Source organism: Urocitellus parryii, chromosome 4, assembly GCF_045843805.1.
Source record: "Urocitellus parryii isolate mUroPar1 chromosome 4, mUroPar1.hap1, whole genome shotgun sequence".
Taxonomy (NCBI): domain Eukaryota; kingdom Metazoa; phylum Chordata; class Mammalia; order Rodentia; family Sciuridae; genus Urocitellus; species Urocitellus parryii.
In genome coordinates this window covers 208,037,539-208,061,041 of record NC_135534.1, presented here as the reverse complement: position 1 = coordinate 208,061,041, position 23,503 = coordinate 208,037,539, and the positions used below count along the sequence as shown (strand labels likewise).

At 55.8% G+C, this 23,503-nt stretch overlaps 2 protein-coding genes across 4 annotated transcripts in view; one reads left to right on the top strand and one right to left on the bottom strand.

The window, feature by feature from the left end:
* The window catches only part of Ralgds (ral guanine nucleotide dissociation stimulator), a 40,892-nt gene extending 36,189 nt beyond the window's left edge, over window positions 1-4,703 (top strand). For all 3 annotated transcript variants that reach the window (XM_026395523.2, XM_026395522.2, XM_026395521.2), the window contains exons 11-18: window positions 46-132; window positions 528-560; window positions 752-873; window positions 1,059-1,154; window positions 1,442-1,643; window positions 1,819-2,061; window positions 3,020-3,134; window positions 3,845-4,703. In XM_026395523.2, coding sequence (XP_026251308.1) covers window positions 46-132; window positions 528-560; window positions 752-873; window positions 1,059-1,154; window positions 1,442-1,643; window positions 1,819-2,061; window positions 3,020-3,134; window positions 3,845-4,020 — 1,074 coding nt within the window. In that variant the 3' untranslated portion in view covers window positions 4,021-4,703. The remainder of the gene's footprint in view (window positions 1-45; window positions 133-527; window positions 561-751; window positions 874-1,058; window positions 1,155-1,441; window positions 1,644-1,818; window positions 2,062-3,019; window positions 3,135-3,844) is intronic.
* Window positions 4,704-10,651: 5,948 nt separating this feature from the next.
* Cel (carboxyl ester lipase) lies at window positions 10,652-18,166 on the bottom strand. The gene is made up of 11 exons (XM_026395624.2): window positions 18,101-18,166; window positions 16,036-16,186; window positions 15,830-15,952; window positions 15,408-15,605; window positions 14,797-14,927; window positions 14,567-14,674; window positions 14,304-14,421; window positions 12,976-13,162; window positions 12,608-12,811; window positions 11,963-12,160; window positions 10,652-11,687 (listed from the first exon to the last, which is right to left on the bottom strand). The coding sequence occupies exons 1-11, from the start codon at window positions 18,164-18,166 to the stop codon at window positions 10,652-10,654; spliced, it is 2,520 nt and encodes an 839-aa protein (XP_026251409.2).
* Between the last annotated feature and the right edge of the window lie 5,337 nt (window positions 18,167-23,503).

Below are 23,503 nucleotides of genomic sequence, written 5' to 3'. Positions count from 1 at the left end.
GCAGGGCCCCAGGCCTTACTTATCACCCCCCACCCAATGCCACAGGGTATCATCCAGGGCACCGTCCCCTACCTGGGCACGTTTCTCACTGACCTGGTGATGCTGGACACTGCCATGAAGGATTATCTGTATGTGAGTGAGCCCAAGGCCGGGGGCAGGGCAGGAACTGGGTTGGGGTCCTGGGTCCCAAGGCTTGGGAGGAGAGAGCCCTTGCTGGCCCCTGAGCCCGCAGTATTGCTGAGAGCTTCGTGGCCCCGTGCAGGGGAACGCACCACCCTCCTGTGTGCCACAGGCTGCCTGGCTGTGGGGCGTGGACGGAACAGCTCTGGGGTAGCTGTGGGCATGCGTGAAGGTCAGGCAGCCTGCGGAGCCCACGTAGGGCCTCCTCACCCAAAGCCTCGGTCCCCGTTATCCCCAGAGCCTGTGCAGGTGCCCCGTCCCCTGGCGGCTCTCGTGGGGGGGCAGAGGCAGGAGGCCTTAAAGGTGGAGGGCAGCTCCCTGAGGGATGCTGGTTGTCTGTCTTGCAGGGGAGGTTGATCAACTTCGAGAAGAGAAGGAAGGTGAGCATTGCATGTTTGGTGACTGAGAAGGGTGGGAAGGAGTTGGGTCTGGGCTAGCTGCCAAGGAGTGGCTGTGGGACACAGAGGGTCCTGGAGGGGCAGAGGGACCCAAGCAAAGTCCCAGAGGGCAGCCCCTGCCTTGCCCTGTGCCTGGACAGGGCCCCTCACCCTCCTGTCCGCCCCCCGCCCAGGAGTTTGAGGTCATTGCGCAGATCAAGCTGCTTCAGTCAGCCTGCAACAATTACAGCATCGCGCCCGCGGAGCACTTTGGGTCCTGGTTCCGGGCCATGGAGCGGCTCAGTGAGGCCGAGAGGTGAGGCTGGGCAGGAGCTGGGGACATTGAGGGTGGCCTGGACTGGCTCCCAAGAGGTTGGGACCTGAGATTTTGGTCGGTGTCGGACCAGGAGGGCAGTGGCCCCCAGGTCCAGCTTCTGGGGAGGTCCTAGGAAGAGGCCCGCATGCAGCTCCTGGTGGCCTCACCACCGTCCCTGCCTGTAGCTACAGCCTGTCCTGTGAGCTGGAGCCCCCGTCTGAGTCTGCCAGCAACACCCTCAAGACCAAGAAGAGCACTGCCATTGTGAAGCGCTGGAGCGAGTAGGTGCCCGACCCAGCAGCCAGGGCCAGAGGAGCTTCAGGGCCAAGCCACACAGGCCAGCACTGGGCTGCACCGTCTCTGACCATCCTGTGACAGGGCCCCGGTTTCCTCCTCTGGGAAACGAGCGCTTCTGAATGGTCTCAGACGGCTGTAGGTGGGAGGGGTGGGTCCTGGTGATTGACCAAGCCTCTAGCTAGTACCCCCTGTACAGAGTGCAGCAGGGGAAAGGACAGGGTGGGATGTGTCCCTGACGAGGGGCCCCTGGTAAGCCAGCCATGTCATCCAGCCGCCAGGCCCCCAGCACAGAGCTCAGCACCAGCAGCAGTTCCCACTCCAGGTCGTGTGACCAGCTCAGGTGTGGCTCCTACCTCAGCAGCGGGGACATCACAGATGCGCTCAGCGTGCACTCGGCCGGCTCCTCCAGCTCCGACGTGGAGGAGATCAACATGAGCTTCGTCCCAGAGTCCCCTGATGGCCAGGAAAAGAAGGTGCCCACCTGCCCGTCCCCCACCCTGCCTCCTGGCGCGAGCATCCCCACCCCTCCCCGCATCCACACGAGGGCCGGGAAATCCCATCTCACAAACGCGGCTCCGGCAGCCCTCCAGTGGCCCTCCAGGTGCCCCACAGGGTCTGGGCTTCTGCTGATGTCACCGTCCCCCACAGTTCTGGGAGTCGGCCTCCCAGTCCTCCCCAGAGACTTCCGGCATCAGCTCGGCCTCCAGCAGCACCTCCTCATCGTCCGCCTGCACCACGCCCGTGGCCACCACTCGCACCCACAAGCGCTCCGTCTCAGGGGTCTGCAGCTACAGCTCCTCCCTGCCGCTCTACAACCAGCAGGTGGGCGACTGCTGCATCGTCCGCGTCAGCCTGGACGTGGACAACGGCAACATGTACAAGAGCATCCTGGTGAGCCTGCTGGCCGGGGTGGCCCCTCGCGCTCACCTAGCCAGGTGGCAGACATGTTGAGCACCAAGGACCATCCCAAGCCCTCCTGGAGTCCATGTTCTAGGGGTCAAGAAGGGAGACAGGAATAAGAAGAAGTGGTCAATGCCAAGGGCTTCATCCCAGGGAGTGGAGGGGAGGAATGGGCCCACAGGAGCGGGGTTTGACCTTGACTTTGCTAAGGAAGGAGATACAGCTCTGGAGGCTGGAGCAGAGGAGGCAGCAGTGACTCTGGGTGCCTCCATGGGGCACTGGCTGGTGAAGGGGCAGGGAGGGATCCAGGCCAAGAGAGTGGGGGCAGCCACATGGTGGCAGCCACGGAGGGGCCAGCAGCAGTGCGAGTCTGGATGTCTCTGAACCCAGAGCCAATGGGGTCTGCCCGTCCAGGCCTCTGGCTGCAGGGAGTCGTCGGCCACCTCTACCCTGCTGGGTCAGGCATGCCCCATGGCACGCCAGCCTGCACCCAGCCTCCTGCTGCCAGGAGGTATCCTGGCTGTCAGTAAGCACTCACCTGCATGACCTTTGTCTGAGCCCTGCCTGTGCCCTGGCCGCCCTCAGGGTCCAGGCCTCCGGGCCTCTGACCTGTGCCACCCACCCCCAGCCTCCAGCCCAGAGCAGACCCGGCTCTCTTGGGTTGGATTAGAGGCCATCTGCTCCCCAGATGTGTCAATCCCTGGGGTTCACACGGCTCCCCAGGGGACATGGGGGACACAGTGGTCTCTGTTGTAGGAGAAGGGGGCTAGGAACAGCGGGGAAGGACCACCCTTCCTTCCAAGGAGGCCACCCTCAGGGAAGCAGAGGGGATGAAAGTGTGAGTCCCTGCTCTTAGAGCACAGGAGACTCTGGAGGGTCCCTGGCACTGCACTCTGGGGAGCCACTCTAGGGCCTGTGCCCTGAAGGACTGTCCCCCGCTCTGCCCCAGGTGACCAGCCAGGATAAGGCTCCCACTGTCATTCGCAAGGCCCTGGACAAACACAACCTGGACGAGGAGGAGCCCGATGACTACGAGCTGCTGCAGATCATCTCAGGGGACCGCAGTGAGTGACGGGATGGCGGGTGTGGGGTAGCACCGCTCCTGCCCCAGGCCACACAGTGCCTGCCCCAAGGCGGCCCTGGACACATCCCCGCCAGCCTTAGCCCAGTCAGCAGCGACACCCATCATCCCCGCGGGTCGCATTCTAGACCCTCTCCCCGCACCTCGCACCACTTTGGTTTGGTGCGCAGGATTGGGGGCACCCCTGCCTTACGGAAAAGACTGAGGCCTGGGGAGGCCAGGACTACAGTCAGAGCCCCACGACTCGGCCCAGCAGGATCGAGAGCAGGCTCCAGGCCAGAGGAGACTGGCAAGAAACGGCCCAGAGGAAGGACTTGCTGGCAGCCTGGGTCCCGTGGGGTGCACAGGGGGCCTGGGATGAGGCCATTGTCATGAGCACCCGGGAGAGGTGCTGGGTCTGCAAAGCCTGCTCTAGGAAGGGCCAGGACCACAAAGGCAGCTCTGTGGGCGGCATGGGGTGACCTGTTGCCAGCTCTAGGCCCAGCCGCGGCATTCTGGAGATCAAGACCCTTGTTAAACAAGACCCCAGCAGGGCCTCGGCAAAGTCTGTCTTCAGGCAGAAAGCATCCAGGGGGGAGCCGGACTGGGGGATCTCAGGCCTGTGGCTTAGGCCTGTCCTAAAGGAGACTCAGGGAGTGGATCCTGTGGGGGCCTATGAATACCATGACCACCCCTCTGCCCCTCTCTCACCAGAACTAAAGATCCCTGAAAACGCCAATGTGTTCTACGCCATGAACTCTACCGCCAACTATGACTTTGTCCTGAAGAAGCGGACCTTCTCCAAGGGGGCAAAGGTCAAGCACGGAGCCAGCTCCACCCTCCCTCGCATGAAGCAGAAAGGGCTCAGGATTGCCAAGGGCATCTTCTAAGGACATCTCCCTAGGGTGGGCTGGCCAGTGGCTGAGCACAGAGACTAGAGTGGCTCAGGACAAGCAGCCCCCTTCTACCCACCTGCCAGCCCAGGCCACCCCCAGACTCCAGTTCACCTGAACCTCTCCTGCTGCCGGGATTGACACCTGCCAGTTGACAGGCTGACCTGGCCTCCGTGGACCACCCGCTGCCTTAGGTGCCTTCTGCTCTCTGCGACAGAGGACTAGCTGACTTTGGCTAAGAAGCGCTGCCGGTGGGCATGGTGCTCTGCCTGCCCCTGGCCACTGCCCTCTGTACAGTTCCTGACACCTTCTCAGGTGCAAGTCACTACCACCTGTGCCCGCGGGGACCCCAGGGCACCCCTCACCCAGCGGGTCTGACCTCTGCAGTTCTCTCCTGGTGCCTACAGGCACTCGCCTGTGACCATCCTGGGGTCCCGGCCCCTCCTCCCACCACTCTAGCCTTTCTCAGGCTGCACCAAAGAGTCCACCTCCAGGGCCCACTGAGAGTCAGGGTGTCACCCACCACACACCCCGCCCGCCCTGGGAGCGGAGAGAGAAGCCCTCTCACGGGCCACACTCTTCCTGGCACGTGAGGACAGCTCCATTGGTGTCGAATCTCCTGCCACTGAAAGTGCCATTCACCACCGCATCCTGGGCTTTACAGACCACGTGAGACGGGGTTGGGGGGAAGGAGGGCTTGGGGGAGGGGGAGGGGTTGAATATTTGTATAAAAAGCAAAAAGCAAAAAAAAAAGTTTACTGATTGGGTTGGGGCAATATTTATTTGTTGTAAATAGAAAATGCTAGACTTGAATATTATATTAAAATTCTGTTTCTACTACAACCTGGTCATTATGGTTTTGTTCTTTCATTGCCTGTATTAACATAAATGGGACAGACTTTCACATTTCATGTTGAAATAGGAAATCTCACGGGATTCTCAGTTTATTCTTTGTAGGTGTAAGAAGGGCCAGCCGCTCTTCTCAGGCATGCTGAAGGTTGCAACGTGTGTAGCGTACATGGGGCACACATTCATCTCAGTCTCAGTAAGCTGGGTCGTGTGCTGAGGGCCCCTCAGAACTCCTAGGACTAGAGATCGGGGTGTTTCACAGAGTATGGAGCAACCTCTGAAATGTTGGTGTCTACAAATAGCATTTGCAACAGAAAATGGCAGAGTAGGAAGCTCCAGGGTTCAGTCTCTCCAGGGAAACAACCATCAAGTTGGGGGTGGGAGGGGACTACTGAAATCCCCTGCTTTGGAACACAATCAGACACAGTGACCAAGGAAGACACAGCTGAGATTCAACAGTTCAGGAAACCTCCATCACAGGTGACCCCAGAGACAAAGGAACAGAAAACTGACAGACTGCACACAACACGGAATACAGTCCTCACGAAAACAGTCTGCAAGAGTCACAGTAGAAACAGGAGACAGCCTTCCACAAGCCACAGAATTGGCTTCTGGGGAGGGACCATCTGCTTTTCAGAGCAATCCCATCATAGTACTCAGTGTTCAGTTTTCCCCAGATCACAAAACATATAAAGAAAGGAAAATATGGTTCACTTGCAGGAAGAAAAATAAAAAGGCTTTGATAGAAACTATTCCGGAGGAATTAGTAGCCAGAGATAGCACATCCTTGCATTAAATATGCTCAGTGAGCTCAATGAATCATGGACCCCAAATCAGTGGATTATGTATGAACAATGGGCAATTCAATAAGGAGATAGAAAGGATAAAAAGGAGCCAGTTTGAAACTTCGAACTATAATGACCAAAATGAAAAATGCACTGGAGGGATTCAACAGCACATCCGAGTAGGAAGAAGAAAGAGTCAGTGCACTTGAAGATAAGGCCCTTGAAATTCTTCTGTATGAGGAGCAGAAAGGAAAGAATGAGGGAAACTAGCATGCCAAGTGTTTGAATAGTTTTTTGTAGTGTATCATTTTGATTCTCCTTTTCCTTTATTTCTTTTATTAACTTTTATTCAAATTCACAAATTTGCTGGAGTATGTAAATAGGCATACCTAATAAGTTCAGTAAGTTTCAAACTGTAGATTCAAAGAGATCCACACCAAAACACACTACAGACAAATTGTCCAAAGAGAAAATCCTGAAAGTAGGAAGAAAAAAGCAATCTGTCATATACAAGGAATCCTCCGTAAGGTCAGCAGCCAATTTTAGTCTAGACACGGTGGAACAACATGACCAAGATGTGCTGAAAGAGGAAGCAAGACATCCTTTGAGAATAGAAGAGAAATTGAAGGTGTTCCCAGATGAAAACATGTAAGGAAGACTGTTGTTAGAAGAGGTGCCTTACAAGAAAGGCTTTTGGTCCTTCAGGCTGAAATGAAAGGCTTAGACTGTGGCCCAAAGCTGTTGAGAGCCACAGCCAAAGGGGCCCCAGCAAACTTCCAGCTGCCGGCTGATGATTGGCTCACAGTGGCCCCAGCAACATCTAGCTGATTGGCTCCTCTGCGGTGATGTTCATTGGGCTGTTTCCCTGCCCTTCAGACTGCCAGCTGATGATTGGCTCACAGTGGCCCCAGCAACATCTAGCTGATTGGCTCCTCTGCGGTGATGTTCATTGGGCTGTTTCCCTGCCCTTCAGACTGCCAGCTGATGATTGGCTCACAGTGGCCCCAGCAACATCTAGCTGATTGGCTCCTCTGCGGTGATGTTCATTGGGCTGTTTCCCTGCCCTTCAGACTACGGAACTGCTCATTGGGGGACTTCTTTGGCTCCGCCCATGCGACCCAGCCAATCGGCCTCAAGAGCAGGAGGATTGTGGGAGGTGGAGTGGTTGGTGTGGTGAGAGGCTTGTGGAAGCCGGTGGTGGCAGTTGGGCTCTGAGGGTTTTTCCTGAGGAGCTGTTTTGTTTGGCGTTTGTAGTTTTAAAAATAAAGTTTGTTTCTTTTGACAAGTGGCTCCTGAATTGTGCCCAGCCAGACTGCGGCACAAAGCCAAGTAAAGAAATAAAGAGCCGGCAGAAGCCACCAATAGGTGACCAGAATAGACAGCAGGATTGCCCTCGGCCTTAACTCTTCCTTTATATGTGATTTAAAAGCAGAAGTCATCAGACTGATTATGAATCCATGTGAGTAGACATAGATATGTAGTCCATGACAATAATGATATAAGGGAAGAATGGAAATCCATGAGGATTTGTGTACTGCTGACACTGAGTTGGTATTGAAAAGAGATGGTTAGAAATCAATTGTAATCCCAAAGATAACCACTAGGAAAATGACTAAAAGAAGTAAAGGAAGGGGGCTGGGGATGTGGCTCAGGCAGTAGCGCGCTCGCCTGGCATGCGTGCGGCCCGGGTTCGATCCTCAGCACCACATACCAACAAAGATGTTGTGTCAGCCGAAAACTAAAAAATAAATATTAAAAATATTCTCTCTCTCTCTCTCTCTCTCTCTCTCTCCTCTCTCTATCTTTAAAAAAAAAAAAGAAGTAAAGGAAAAGGAGAAACAAAAGATACACTACAAAAAAAAAATCCACAAATACATACACATTAGAATACTTTGCCTGTTAATTACAAAAAACAGAAAACTGAAGGGACGGGGGATGTAGGTCAGTGGTAGAGCATTCGCCTGGTATGCCAGAGACCGTAGGTTCAATTCCCAGCACCACAAATAAATAAGTCCATAAAAAGCAGTATTTGAGGAACTGAGCAAAGACCATATTAGACATACAGAAAAAAAAAAAAAGCTAAATGGCAGAAGTGAGACCTTCCCTCTCAATACTTGCTGTAAATATAAATGGGTTAAATTCTCTAAAGGGCAGAGATGGGCAGAATGAGCTTTAAAAGAAAAGCATGCTGTATTCAAAGAAACTCACTTTGACACAAAGATAGGAAAAGATATTCCATAATAATAGTTTATTTTAATGACAGCTATAATATCAGGTAAAATTTTATGTCAGAAAGTAGCAGTAGACAAGGAATGTCTGTATATACCGATAGAAGTTTCATCAAGAAGATAAAATTGAAACATGCACAACTAATAACATGCACAAAATATGAGAGGCAAAATGGACATAATTGAAGGGAGAAATCCAGACTGGGAGACTTCAATGCCTCACTTCCAATATTGAATAGAGGAGCCAACCAGAGGTGGATGAGGAATAGAGGTCTTGAGCAAGATGACGAACCCTAACCCTTAGAGGACCTAAGTGGTGGCAGAGGGTGCGTCCTCTCAGATGCATGTGGACAGACACGTGTGTGAGGCCAGGAACAGCGGGTACATCTGAAGGATTGACGCCTGCCGAGTCTCTTTCCAAGTTGAGTGGGAGAAACGAGAAGTCAACGGCAGAAGGAGCTGGGCTGATGGTGAATCTGTAGAATTCAGACAACACACTTGTAAACAACCAGCCAGCGGGTCAAAGACAGGATCATGGGGGAATCCCATGATGTCCTGCAAGTAGGAAAACAAAACACACGAAAGCACTGCTCAGAGGGAATGGAGAGCTGTGAACACCCACGGTAAAAAAGGAAAGATCTAAACCAGCTGCAAAGGCCGCACCTGTGACCCCAGTGACCCAGGAGGCTGAGGCAAGAGGATTACAAATTTAAGGCCACCTCAGCAGTGTAGTGAGACCCTGTCTCTAAAATTAAAAAAAAAAAAAAAATAGGCTAGGGATGTGGCTTAGTGCTTAAGTATGTGCCCTTGGGTTCAACCCTTGGTACCAAAATGACAAAAATAATAATAATAAAATAAAAAGATCTCAAGCTAGGTGAAACCCAGTAGCTCAGGAGGCTGAGGCAGGAGGATCACAAATTTGAGGTCAGTCTCAGCAACTTAATGAGGCTCTAAGCAACTTAGTGAGATTCTGTGTTAAAAAATAAAAAGGGCTGGGCTAGGTGGCCTTGGGTTCAATCCCTGCTACAAAAAAAAAAATCTAAAATCATAAAATCAACTGCAAAACAGTATGGCTTAGAACAAAAACAAAGACCCCTAAATCCAAAGCTACAAAAGGAGGGAAATAATGAAGATTAACCAGAGACAGAAAAGAGAAGAGCCACAGAGAATCTCAGTGAAACCAAAAGTTGGTTCTTCAAAAGGAACAATGACATCGACAGACCTTTAGCTAGGTTAACAAAGAAGAAAAGCGGAGGACTTGGATCACTCAGCGGAACGGGAACACACACGGGACACCAGTGCCCACTGGGCAGAAATGAGGAGGCCCACGGGAGTCCTGGGCACCATTATGCCCCAGCAGCCTCCAAGGGCAGGTGGTCCAGCCACACCCAGGAACGGAGGGCCCCCCAGGCCACAGCGCCACAGCGAGGACAAACCCGAGAACATTGTGATGGCCTTGAAGAAACATCTGGAATAGGTGGATTCATGGGGACAGAAAGCAGAGTGGAAGTTCCAGGCCGTGGGAGTGGGGAACGGGTGAGCTCATGGTCAGTGACCACGGAGCTTCTATTGGGGCTGATGAAGAATTTTGGAACCAGTAGTGTGATGGTTGCTAACCGTGTGGGTGGATTAATGCCACATAACCCTTCTCCTGAATAGAACTTTTGAGGCTTGGTGTGCGGTGCACACTTCAGTCCTCTGGAGTGAGGTCGGAGGATTGGTGGAGCCCTTGTGTTTGAGACCAGGCTGAGCAATGCAGTGAGATGCCAGCTCAAAAAGTGATAATAACAACAACAACAGCACTTGCAAGGACCACCGTTCCTGACCCATGCGCTGCCCTCCTACAGCGGAGGACCAAGCAGGACATTTGACACTTGTCTTGCTGGCTTTCTCTGATCACCAAATAGGAACTTGTGGAATTCAGCACCAGGTAGGGGAAGTGGCACAGGCAGGCTTACAAGGTGGCGAGGAAGTCCCCCAGGAAGAGGGCCAGCCCGTGGTGAGGGACTTGTCTCCTCGGTCCCTTACATGACAATCCTCTGGAATCCTTGCTCCAGACCCCCAAACTCCGGTCCCTGCTGTTTTGTGTTTGGGGAGAATGGCAACGTGCCGCTTAAGGCCACAGTGGCCTTCCACGCACCCTGCCACCCACAAGTCAGTGCCAGCACCCGCCACCCCGTGCACCACTGATTGGACCCAAAGGGGCCCAGACAGTTGGGCCCTCTGCCAGGTACCTCCAGGGCTTACCCTGGCTGGGGCTCCAGGGATGCTGAGAGCTGTTTACCAGGACTGGGTGCCGATTCCTGCCAGCAAAAGACCCCCCTACTCCACCCCTGCCCCTATCCCTTCTCTAAAATGAAGATCAGACTTTAAACATTCTGCAGCCTGGCACCTGACCCAGATGACCTGTAGCATTAGACCAAATGCCTGCTGCTATTAAGGACGACTGACAGCCCCTCCTCCCTTTAATCTTGAAGCAAAGACAGACACCAGACAAAAGCGATGCCGTTTTATTCAAAAGAGCTCAAGAGAGGAGGTGGACCCTGGGGTCCCACCCTTGTGGCCTCATGGGGCTGAGGCTCCTGAAACACAGAAGAAAGGAGTCAGTGACTACAGGAATCTGAGCCCCCTCGGGATTGTCCGCGGGAGGTGCTGCTACAGTCTGGGGGTCATCCACGGGGAGCTGGGGGGCCCTGGGACTGGTCCAGAGGGGGTACTGGGAGGGCCAGGGAGTCATTGGCAGGTGGGAATAAGGGGGGACGGGAGTCATTGGCGGGTGGGAATAAGGGGGGAACGGGAGTCGTTGGCGGGTGGGAGTGGGGGGGCCAGGGAGTCATTGGCGGGTGGGAATAGGGGGGGACGGGAGTCGTTGGCGGGTGGGAATAAGGGGGGACGGGAGTCGTTGGCGGGTGGGAGTGGGGGGGCCAGGGAGTCGTTGGCGGGTGGGAATAGGGGGGGACGGGAGTCGTTGGCGGGTGGGAGTGGGGGGGCCAGGGAGTCGTTGGCGGGTGGGAATAGGGGGGGACGGGATTCGTTGGCGGGTGGGAATAAGGGGGGACGGGAGTCGTTGGCGGGTGGGAATAAGGGGGGACGGGAGTCGTTGGCGGGTGGGAATAGGGGGGGACGGGAGTCGTTGGCGGGTGGGAATAGGGGGGGACGGGAGTCGTTGGCGGGTGGGAATAGGGGGGGACGGGAGTCGTTGGCGGGTGGGAATAGGGGGGGACGGGAGTCGTTGGCGGGTGGGAATAGGGGGGGACGGGAGTCGTTGGCGGGTGGGAATGGGGGGGGACGGGAGTCGTTGGCGGGTGGGAATAGGGGGGGACGGGATTCGTTGGCGGGTGGGAATAAGGGGGGACGGGAGTCGTTGGCGGGTGGGAATAAGGGGGGACGGGAGTCATTGGCGGGTGGGAATAGGGGGGGACGGGAGTCGTTGGCGGGTGGGAGTGGGGGGGCCAGGGAGTCATTGGCGGGTGGGAATAGGGGGGGACGGGAGTCGTTGGCGGGTGGGAATAGGGGGGGACGGGAGTCATTGGCGGGTGGGAATGGGGGGGGACGGGAGTCGTTGGTGGGGGGGAGTGGGGGAGCCAGGGAGTCATTGGCGGGGGCCCCTGGGGTGGCCCCCTCACCCACCACTGTGGGCAGTGCCCGGTAGGTCTGCGTCCAGTACTGCAGGTAGTTGGCCCTCAGGTGCTGCTTCATGGAACTGCTGTCCAGCTTCTTGGTGATCTCCAGGTAGCTGCCGTCCTCCAGGGTGTAGGGGTACCAATGTGTGGGCACGGCCGAGTGGCCCATGTTGGGGTCCCTGCAGAGTGAGAAGAGGCTGGGCAGTCCCAGGGCTCCCGGGAGGCTGCAACTCTGAGCTCCAGCAGCTCCATGTCCACACCCTGCACAGCCCTGGCCCTCTGAAGACCCATCTGTGGCCCAGCGTTGGCTGAGATCCTGGGCTCTGTGGGCAGCTTTTATCCTCAGGCACAGAAGGGGACACGGAGGCTCGGGCTAAATGACTTGCCCAAGTCTCCCCACTGGCAGGCAGGGGGGCAGCGGCAGGAGGCCTTGTTGGCTCCACCCACACCTTACCCGCTTCTGGCAAAGTTGGTCCAGTAGGCAATCATGGCCTTGGAGACAGTCCTGTCCTGGGGCCGGTAGCCCAGCGGGGTGGCAAAGGGCTTTCCAAAGACATACTGGAGGTCGTCAGCATGGTCGGCCCCCATCCATTTGGGGTAGACGGGCATCCGAGAGGGATGGGAAAACAGGTAGAAGTAGGTGTGGGCACTCCTGAGGGGTGGACAGACAGCTGGGTTGGAAGGGACACTTGGAAGTGGGCCCTGGGGGAGGCTAGTGGGGGAGCAGAAAAAGAGCTGGGGAATTCCCACCCGAACCCATGAAAAAAGTGGGGTATTCACACCTGGAGAAGGAAGAGCCGCAGCCCAAATTCATGAATTCCACAGTTCGATCATGTTTATGCCTCACCTCTATAAGATATTTGAGGCACCTTGCTCCTGTAATTTAGTATCAAGAAAGGGCTTTTTCCTCTCCATGTGAATTCGCACTTCTCTTTTGATTGGACAAGGTAAGGTATGTGTCCACATTTGTTTCCCTTTTTGCCTTGACTGATGGGAAGCTCACTGTATTTGTTTAGTCGGCCAAGAGGCCTCAGAAGTAAGGTGAAGCATCTTAGATGGCCCCTCCCCCCAGGAAGGCACCCACTTCCCAGAATCTCACTTGGCTTTGGCTCTGTGCTGTGCCAGGGCGATCTCTGTGGGCATCAGGAAAAGAATGTCAGTCTCCAGGTCCACCACAGTCTTTTTCCTGGTCACCTGGGAGGGGTCCTGGGCCCAGGACTCAGTGTAGATGTCGAAGGTGGCCTGGGCACCCCTGAGCCCCTTGGTGACAGTGAGCCCGCTGACCAGCCTGTAGAAGTCCTCTCTGAAGGGGACAAGCAGGCACTGGACCCTCCACCTAGAACCGCCCTCCCCTAGTACCACCCCAACCTGGCACCGACTTCCTGCACTCAACCGCCTGCTGAGCCTTTGCTAGCCTCCCCAGCTGTCCTCCAGCATGTGGCCCCGGGGTCCTGTGCCCCTGCTCACTCTGTGATGTCCTGGTTGTTCTTGTTGATGGCCGGCAAGTCCACGCCTGCAAAGAGGTGGCCATCCATGTTGTTGGTGCCTGCTAAGAAGTCTGTGTCGGCAGCATTGTCGAACAGGTTGACGGGGTCATCGGGGATGAAGTCTCCATCGATGACCGGGATGAAGGCCAGATAGTGAAGCACGGGGTCTGGGTGGAGAGACAAGGGGCTCTTGGACCTTGCCGTGTCCACCTGGCCCTCCCATCGGCCTTGTACAGCCTGAGTCCATCTCCTTCCTTCTCTGGTCTATCAGAGATTCTCAACCCTGGACCTGGACACTTTGGGACTGGATAACGCTTCGCTGTGGGACGTGCTGTCCTGTGCAGGGTGGGAGGTGGCACAGCATCCCTGGCCTCCACCGCTGGATGCCGTGACACCCCTCCAGCTGCGTCAATCAACATGTCTGCAAACCTTGCCACAGGGCCTCGTCCTCTCGCCCCAGGGGCAGGCACCCCTCTCCTCCCTCTCTTCTCACTCAACCTGAATCAGGAACAAGCAAGAGCTGAGAGTGAGGGAGGAGGAGGTGCCCACTACCGGGCTGGGTTCCGCCATGGGCAAGTCTGCAGCCTTCCAGAACCCCGACCAGCACCCAGAGGACCCGACAGCTGGTTCAGGGCAGGGCGAGGCCGTGCCTTTAGTTCCACTCCTTCAGATAGCTGTGGTGTTGGTAGAGAGCATGCTTAGCAAGCACAAGGCCCTGGGTTTATCCCCACACCCAAAACCGGGGAAAAAAGGGTCGGTTTGCATTTGAGCCCTCTGATTTTCTTTGGCTTTGGCTTTGCATTCGCAGTAGTTAAAGAGGCAAACGTAAGGCTTCCTTAGATTTGCTTTGGGAGAGAGAGCGGGACTCCAGCTGCCGAGCCGGCAAGCAGGGGAGTCCCTGCCGGGGCCTGCAGAGCCCAGCACTGTAGATGCTCAGCCAGTGTTTGCTGAATGAGCTGCGGGAGGAAGAGGGAGAGGGTGTGGAGCACGGGACGCTGGGCCTGGGGACCTCTCTAAAATGTGCGTGAGTCCTTGCGCGTACGTGTTGTTGGGGGCATGGGGCCCATGTTATCAGCTTCTCAAAGGGGGCACCATGACTCACAGACAGTAGGAGACCCCTCCCTCCAGGAGCCCCTGAGGCCTGCAGGGGGTGCAGTGGGACACTGAGATGTCTAGGGACACAATCCAGTGAGTGACTGGCCTGGCCCCAGGCCCAGTGCCTTCCTCTCCTCTCCAGGAGCTTGGCCTTGCCCGGCAGTGGCCTCCCACCCCATAGGTCCCCGCTCTCCCCCAGCAGCACCCACTCACACTCCAGGTCTGCCAGGGGCACCTTGTAGGCCATGGTCAGGGCGTGGGGGTCGGTGATCTTCAGACACCTGGCCAGCCTGGCGGTGTCATCCAAGGGACAGCCCACTTTTTTGGCAACCTGGGGGCAGAATAAGGTAGGCAGGTGACCAGGCAGGGAGCAGTCTGCGGGCAAGGATACGATCCAGGCGGAGGGTAGAAAGCAGGAGGCGCCCGGGGGCTCTAGCAGAACCCGAGCCTGCCATTCTCTGCCCTCCTCCACTTACCTTCTTGGCCCAGAAGAGTGGGTCTTTCTGGATGGCCCAGGGGCTTAGGGCCACACCGCTCTGGCTGATGGCTCGCCGGATAAGGCCCTTGTTGTAGGGGGAGAGGGTCTGCAATACGGAAGTCCTGTCACCCAGGCTGGCCCTGGCTGAGGACACCAGCCAGGGTACTCCAGGCTCCCCCTTGCCCCTCCAAACCCTGCAGAAAGCCCTCCTCTTAGGGACCCGCCAACCTGCAGAGAGACGCTGGCACCTCCCGCTGATTCTCCAAAGATGGTGATGTTGTTGGGGTCCCCCCCAAAGGCCCCAATGTTCCTCTTCACCCAGGCGATGGCCATGTGCTGATCCCGAAGGCCATAGTTACCTGGGACGGGGTGAGGGGAGGAGTCTGTCCAGACCTGAGCTGGGGCTGGCAGGGGGCTGCGGGCACCCAGGGCTGACTCAACAGGTGAAGCAACATGGGAGGAGGGAATTGTCCTCAGTGGCATTGAGATCCTGGGGCAGACGGGGCCCCAAGACATTTGTTGAAGGGATGTGGGGCTTGGGACAGGGAAGGGCAGTAGTCTGGCTAGGCCTGCTCATCTCCCCCGTCCCTGCCACAGTCCCTCCTGTTGTCTGTCTGTCCTGTGGCTTCAGTGTCCACCCCTGACTCTGCCCCAGTGTGTCATTGGTCTCCCCGGGCTTCCCTGCCCCCCTCCCCTTGGCCTCTCGCAGCCTCCTGTCTCCCCACGTCACTCAGCTTACTTCCCGGCTCTGGGAATGGATTCGGGCCTTTCTGTGGGGTTCTCAGGATCTTTCTGGGGCCAAGGGGTGCTGAGGACCCACCCCAGAGCCTCCCACAGACCTGGCAGGTTGGCGTCCCCCGTGCTGAGGAAGCCCAGGGGGCCGACGCGGTAGTTGAAGGTGACAACGATGACGTTCCCACGCGTGGCTATCTCCTGCCCGTCATACAGGTAGTTGTTGAGGAAGTTGGCCCCGTGGCCAGCCCCCATGAGGAATGCGCCTCCGTAGATCCAGATCATCACCGGCAGGTCCCGGGAGACTGAGACGCAGGAAGAGGCCAGGTGACTCAGATGCCACGCAGCCCTCTCCTCAGCCAGTCCCCTGCCCTCGTGCAGCAGGCACCTCCTCCCAGGCTGGGGACCAGAGGTGGGCGCTTCCCTCGCCGCCTCTGTGTCGGTTTCCAGGGAGCTCAGCCCGCAGCCCCCAGACACGGCCGGGGGCGGGGCTCTGATGTGGGGTTTCCTTGGGGGTTGAGAGGCAGACCTTGCTTCTTGCCCTGGGGCACCCAGATGTTGAGGTAGAGGCAGTCTTCATCCCCATAGGTGTTGTCCTGGGTGATGGTGGCCTGCAGGCATCGCTTCTTGAAGTCCTTGGCCTTCAGGGTCCCTGCGGGCAGTGGGAGGGGCTGGCGTGAGGAGGGCAGCGCCCTCACCACCCACCCAGGCTGGCCCAGCACCCACGGTTCCCACCTTGCCAGCCGGGGTGACGCTGGGGATTCTCCAGGGTCTTGGCAGTGGCAAAGGGGATGCCCTTGAAGATGTCGACAGAGTCGCCACCCAGGAGGCTCAGCTTCTTGTTGACACCTTCCACGAAGCCTCCTTCAGTGTACACGGCACCCAGCTGAGGGAGAGGCGGCAAGGTCAGCAGACTGGGACCTGGCTGGCCGGAATCCGGAGTGGCCAACCAAGAGGCACCAGGGGGCCAGAGGCTCCCCAGAGACAGCATCAAAGGAGGCCCCAAGAAGGCAGGCAGCTGCTCCCCGCCCAGCGTGCTGGAGGGCCTGGCTTCCTGTCCCTTCACCCTAGCCCCAGAGATCCAGAGTGGCCCCTCAGCCAGCGTGGACGTGTGGGTTCTGGCCGAAGCTGCCTATCTGAGACCTGGAGCCTCAGTTTCCTGATCTGTAAGACGGGACACCACAGAGCCTCCCCCAGGGCCAGCAGGCCACCAGATGGTGGGAAGACCCACCAGGGAGCTCCCCATCCCACCCCAGCCAGCAGGACTGCTCCGGGCGTCCATCCTCACAGGGTCCTGGAGGTAGGGGCTCAGCTGCCTGCTGCCCCGGAGGAGCTGAGGCTCAGTGGCCTTCCTGCTTAAAGTCACCCTGCTGGGAAGTGGCTGCCCAGCCTGCGCCCTCTGGGCGCTGTCTCCTGTGGGCCCAGGTCCTGCAGAGCAGCTCCCCTTGTGAGGAGAGTGGTGGCAGCCCCAGCTCTCTGGCTCTCCCGAGCCAGGTCCTGGGTGGCAGGAAGCAGGCCTGCACCCAGTCTGAAGCCTAAGCTGCCGGACCCCTGTCACACCAGGTGGGAGAGCGGGGCCGGCAGGGACTGTGGACCAGAGGGAGCCTCTTGACACTGCTGGCACCCTGCCACCCTGGCAGGCCCCCCGACTTCCTCGTTCCATCCCCCAAGCCACTGGGAGGAGGTAGAGGGCCAAGCCAGGGCTCCAGGGAGGAGACAGTCCTTCTCAGAGGGGTTTGTGAGTGGTTGAGACGGGTCTGAGGGCTTCAGGGTGGGGGCTTTGGGGTGTGGGGACCTAGAATAAGAGAAGTGGCAGTATAGGGAGCAATGACTGTCGGTGGGGGACCGGAGCAGTGGGGGGAACCCCAAAAACCCTCCCAAGAAAAATCATGACTTCCCCTCTGTGACAGAAGGGACCCAGTGCCAGGTCCCTGACTTCCAGGTTCCGGGGCAGGACCCAGGGGCAGAAGTAGGTAGAGAAGGGCCACCTGGAAGGAGTCCTGGGGGCTGGGGAGCAGGATGAGGGATGGACAGAGAACGGGGGGTGGCAGTGAGTGCGGTGAGGGCCTGGAGGCCCTGTGTGAGTCCTGCTGGGGACGGGGACTACGCCCTCTCTGACTTTGTGTGTCTGTTGGGGACTCGTGACTTGCTCCTCACGCCTCCGGAAGCCAGTTAAAGGGCAGATTTTGCAGATGCCCCAGAAGGCCGGTGCAGCCCTACCTCGGGGGGAGCCCTGCACGTGGCCAGCTGGGCTCAGTGCCCCTGTGGGGGGGGGAGGGGGCGAGCAAGACATGGAGGTGGCCCTGGGAGCCAGAGCCTGGCTTGAACTGCCCAGATTCGGATTCCTGCTGAGAACAGAAGTGGTGGCTATGTGACGCTGGGCACTTGGCCTGTCTGCCCAGGGCCCTGCCTTCCCTTCCATGAGACAGGGAGGTGGGTATCAGCGGGGCTGCAGGTAGGATGGCCCGACTTGGCCAGCAACCTTCAAGGGCCCAGGAAACTGAACCTCAGTTGGGCAGTGGACAGTCGTACCGATGCCCCCCACCAACAGTTGCTCGTGGTTTTTCTGAAGTCCAGCCTCACAGGGGCTCCGCCTCACGTGAGCGGGTTGGCAGGGAGGGCCTGGGCGGCCACAGCCCCCGGGGCTGGTGGGCTCGCTGGGTCTCTTGTTCTGGCTGTTTCTGCTGGGACTGCTCTGTCTGTCCTCCCTTCTACAGGCCCTGTCCCCACAGTTTCCTGATCTGGGTCAGCGAGGAGAGGGCCCCCGGGCGCCTGGCCCCTCTGCGGGGCTCTCGCTTACCTTTGCAGCGCTTGCCCCGGCCAAGCAGCAGGCGAGGCCCAGGACGACCAGCCCCAGGCGCCCCATGACGAGTGTCTGTCTCCAGGTGGCCCTGCTTCCAGGTGGCCCTGCCTCCATGCCCCGGGTATTTATGGAACTGGAGCCAAGGTCAGTGTGTGCGCACACACTCTCAGGCAGTAGGGGCCATCTCTCAGGGCGGGCTGCTCCACGTGCCTGGCTGGTGCCCACAGTGCACCTGTGTAGGTTACTGCCTCATGGGAGCAAAGGCAGGTGGCACGTGGGGCTGCCCGGCCGGGCCTGGCTGGGTGCTGGGCGCCCTGAACTCCTGTTCATTTGCCAGAAGGTGGTGTTCCCTTCAGAGAAGTGCCGGCCTGCTCCCTAGCTCAGCCGCAGTAGATGGGGACTAGTGTGGGACTTCTAGGCAGAGGTGGCTGGGGCTACTGGGCACCAGCTGGCGGACCCTGGCTGGCTCAAGAAGCTCTTACTGGAGGCCCCTGGGTGCACAGCCTGGCTAGGGGCAGGGGCCAGAATGCCAGACTAAGAGCACTGGGGGGTGACAAGGGTCTCTGTGTGGATGGGGGCAGCACAGGAGGCATCTCTGAGGAAGAACTGGCCATGGAAATGGCCCATGCAAGGGTCCTGGGGCACACGAGCAGAGAGAGACAGAGCCAGGGAGAGGGAAAGGCAGGCTTTGGGGGAGTTGACAACAGAGGAAGGGGTGGGTGGTGGTTATCTCCAAAGAGGCCACTAGCTTTTCTGGGAATACATGTCACTCTGAAACCAGAAAAGGTTATCAAAGTGACAGATAGCCATGAGCCAAGTCCCAAGAGGGTGCTTTTGAGGAGTTGCCTGCACCTGAGGTCACCTTGCACTGAAGACCTTGGGGCGCCCCACACACTGCACAGTCCTCTTCCATCGGTGGTGGGGACCTTGGCTGGCCAGGCGCAGCCAGACCCACCCAGGAGCTGTGCCTCTGGCTCTGACCACAGACCCTGCTGCCCCTCCGTGGCCAGAGGCCAGGCCTGGCAGGGATCTGCAGATCCACACCTGTGCGTCTGGTCTTTGTGATGCCAGGGGACAGAGGCCAGAGAAAGGTGGGGAGAAGGGCGGCGGGCAGGAGTGGAAAGGGAAACGCCCCTGGGCCTGGTTGTCTGCCCGCTGCTCCAATTCTGGGAAACAGGAAGTGCTCCTGAAGGGGGGGACTTCGCTCCAGGATATTTCTGAGGTGTTGTTTCTAGAAGCTGAGGTGGAAGGAGGAGTGCAGAGGGTAGGCAGGCAGGAGGGAAGGAGGCCTCTTTGTTCATTTATTTATTTGTGGGTTTGGGGGTTGAACCCAGCTAGTTCTTGCACTTGCAAGCACTCTACACTGAGCTATGTCCCCAGCCCCTACACTTTATTTTGAAACAGGGTCTTGTGAAATTGCCCAGGTTGGCCTCAACCCTGTGGTCCTCCTGCCTCAGCCTCCTTATTTCAGGGACGCACGAGGCAACAAGAGAGCAGGAAACAGTTTTATTTGGCTGCAGCCAGGTTCAGAGGGCACAGCTTTCACTGTAATCAATATCTCCTGAACCCCTAGTTCAGGTCATTTCAGAACTCTACACCCAGCATGTAAGGGGAGGGGCTCAGAAGTTCCCAGTCTGCAGAAAAAAAGTTCTCACAAAAGCAGCTTTTTCTTTCACTGTTCTGGGCAAGTTAACCCTTCAAGGACCACACCTGAGAAGGGGGAGCTGCTTCTCCCCTTTCTTTCCTCCCCTGCCAGCTGTTACTATGGAGCCCAACTGGTAACTTCTCATATCTTAGAAAAGTAGACATCTCTGTGAAGCCCAGCTCAAGGCCAGAGGCCTTGTTAAAAGATTTGTCTTTTTTTTTTTAAATCAAATTTTGCATTTGCAAACACACTTTTACAAATTACGATACTGGATAAATGTTTATGGAAAACTAGGAAAGGGGTGTCCAGCACCTGGAGTGCTGATTTCTCCCAGGCCAGCGGCCAAGTAAAATAGAGCAACAGGCCAAAATAGGAAGTTCACCTCCACTGAACTCTTCTGTTTTGTGGAGACTCTTTTGCTGATGGTACTGAAATCAATTATGGTGAAGGTTTCTGGAGGAGCTTAGTTAAGATATTCTGTGAAGGCAGGGGTGCCACTACGTCTCAAGTAGCTGGGATTACAGGTAGGCACCCCCTCACCTGGCTCATATCAAATTTTTATAGTAGAAAGGATGGAGTTCCCATGTCTGCCTGCCCCTACACATCTGTAGCCCTCTGCAGGATCCACACTCACTGGAGGGGGACATCTGTTACAATGAAGGAGCCCACACAGACACGTCGTCACACCAAGTCCAAGCGTACGGGATGGTGTTACTCTTGGCATTGGACATTTTATGGGATTGGACAAATGTATGAGGCCGTGTCTCCATTATTATGGGATCATTCAGATTAGCAGCACTGCCTTAAAAACCCCATGTGCCCCCATCACCCCCGCAACCACCCCCTTGGAGCACTGATCTTCGATCTTCTTGGTTTTGCCTTCCAGAATGTCAAGCAGTTGGAACTGGGCAGTGAGAGCCTTTTCAGAGTGGCTTTGCACACTAGGTATGGCGCAGTTGGGTCCCTCCATGTCCTCCCTTGGGTGATCGTGCTTTTCCTTGTGGCCCTGGATGGTAGCCGTCATCTGGATTGCCACCGTTTGTCTACCCACTCCCCTGCTCATGGATATATGGGTTGCCTTCAAGTTCAGGAAGTTATGAATAAAGCTGCTACAAATGCTCACGTGCAAGTTTTTGTGTGAACCTAAGTTTTCAGCTTCACGTAAAAACCAAGTGAGATTGCTGCATTTTTACAGAATCTGCCACACGGCCTCTGGAAGAGCTGGACATTTTTATTCCCAGCTGTGATGACTAAGTGTGCTCACTGTTCCACATCCCCGCCGGCACTTGATGCTATCAAGTTGTGTGGATTCAGGCCATTCTTACAGCATGAAATGGCATGTCACTGTGGTTGATTGACACTTCCTTGGTGACATGACTGGGAGCATCCCTCAGATGATTGCTCATCCTCATCTTCTGTGGTGGTATCTGCTGAGTTCTGTCCCGTGTTGTAACTGAGTTGTTTTCTTACTGCTGAGCTGCCGGCACTCTTGCGTGTTTATTTACATAGATCTTTGGCTAACATTTTTTCCCAGTCTATGGCTTATTTTTTAATTCAGTGTTTCTTTCAAATAACAGAATGTTTAATTTTAATTCATGCATCCTGGCTTTGGTGTTGCATTAAAAAGCCATGCCAACCCAGGACCATGTAGCTCTTTCCTGTTATCTTGTAGGTCGGCTTACACTTGGGTCTGGGATCATCGGGAATGAATTTTTCTGTGTCTAGATTCACTTTGCTGTATGTGGATGTCCAGTTAACAAAAAGGGTGGTCATTTATTTATTTACCAAGGACCCACATGGTCCTGCACAGAGTAGGTGATCCACAAAACCTAACAAAGAATGAATGAGCCTTTCCAGAAACACCCAGAAGAGACTAACATTGTCCATCCAAAAATAAACTCACCCCAGGGTGCCTGGCTATGCCAGTCAGACGTGTCTATGAGCTGCCTCTGCCTTGGAGAATTGATACCTGTGTGAGGTCTGCGACCACAGAGCCCCGGGGTCTGCTCCTTGGGCTGCCCTCAGCCTCAGCCCCTCTGCCCCTGGGGGATTGTGGGGGATGGCGACCTCAGCCTCAGCTGCTACTTGCCCTGTCTTGGGACATCGTCCCAGCTCTCACAAAAGGCCAGAATGGGAAAATCAGGCAAAACCAGAGGCAGTGGGGTTGCTCCCCACCAGCTGCACTATAGTAATTTGGATGACAAAATCTAATCAGACACTGGACTTGGAATTCCAAATCTTTGTTGGTGGCCCTGTTAGGAAGCTCAAGGGCAGGCCGTGGAGAGCTGTTGACATTGGATCTAATGTATTTGTGGCGTGCATATTTTTCTGTGGACAGATTTCACAGCCACCCTCAGATGCTTGGAAGTTCTGTGACCTCCAAGAAAGCCAGGCTGAAAGTATCAAAGTGTTAAACTGTGGGTCTGGGGTTGTGGCTCAGCGGTAGAGTGCTCATCTAGCACAAGTGAAGACCTGGGTTCGATCCTCAGCACCACATACAAATAAATAAAATAAAAGCATTGTGTCCAACTACAACTAAAAAAAATGTTTAAAAAAAGTGTTAAACTGTTATGGTTGACATAGTAGGAAACTAACTCAATTGATTTAAGAGCATATAGAACTTAGGGAAGTAATTTTTAACAAGTTTTGGGCGGGACTGGGAGAACTTTCTTCTGCGAGGGCAAATGTACATGTGCTGGTGTATTACAAAGCAGAGTCACAATCTGGACCACTACTGCTGTGTGGCCTGGCTGAGGTTTGGCCTCTCTGGACCTCACATGTCCCTACCAGGACTTTCCCTGAGGGAGACCATGACGAGAAGTTCTGGGCCTAGCAAATATTAGGGCTGACAGTTCTTGGTTATCAGGTAGGAAACTTAAATCTTGTTTTACAGACAGAGAAAGATCAGTTCAAAGTTGCAGGAGACACAGGTATATCAGCAGGTGGCCTAAGGAGGATTCCTCTGACTTCAAACAACCTGGAAACAAAATTGTGTATCTGTAGCAGAACTCACTTGGAGGGAAAAAAGCAAAGCAATCTTACATAATCCTTAGCATAATAATCCTTACTTTAATCACATATTGCTTTATGTCGAGTTTCGCAACTGAACACTCAGGGTCACTCCAGGTGAACTGGGCAGCATGAAATAATCACACAGAGAGAAATGCCTTTTTCTTTGGGTCCTATGACGGCTCCTCTAACCTTAGGGGTCTGTGAAAAAGAGAGTGAGGGGCACGTGCTGACCCTTTTATTGAGGAGAAGCCACCCAAATGAGGCCAGGGGTCAGGTTTCAGGGGGCTGAGTCTAGCTTCATGATGTCCACTGTCAGCAGGTTGACTGACACCTAGGAAGGCCTCACACAAAGGCAGAGCAAGACAAGGGGACACACAAAGGGCATTTCCATGGAACATTCTATCTCAAACAGGGTAAAGGGGTAGGATTACAAAAGAACATGTGAGTGTAGCTCAACCCCAGGGTGTTGTGCCTACTCAGAAGACTGGCCTTGCTATCTGAGTGGGGGAGAGACCGAGTCATGAGTCATGGCACTATGGCACCGGATTGCAGTGATCTTTCAGATCCCCGTGGTGCATCAGGACTGGAAGGGGTGGTGACTTATGTGGCTCCCCACAACTTTATATACTTGATCATTTATAAACATTTAGGGTATCTAAGTTCATCATTATATGGTTAGTCATGTTTTATATTTTGAAATTGGTGCATGTATGTTATAAAAGAAAGACAATAAGCAGTGCTGG

Bases quoted from the DNA above. Each gene is read 5' to 3' on its own strand.
- Cel (XM_026395624.2), bottom strand. From the start codon at position 18,166: ATGGGGCGCCTGGGGCTGGTCGTCCTGGGCCTCGCCTGCTGCTTGGCC. The intron at 16,187-18,100 runs GTAAGCGAGAGC...CCTCTCCCTCAG, and splicing joins CCGGGGCAAGCGCTGCAAAG to CTGGGTGCCGTGTACACTGA. The intron at 13,163-14,303 runs GTGAGTGGGTGC...CTCTCCACCCAG, and splicing joins GCCCCTGGCAGACCTGGAGT to ACCCCGTGCTTCACTATCTG.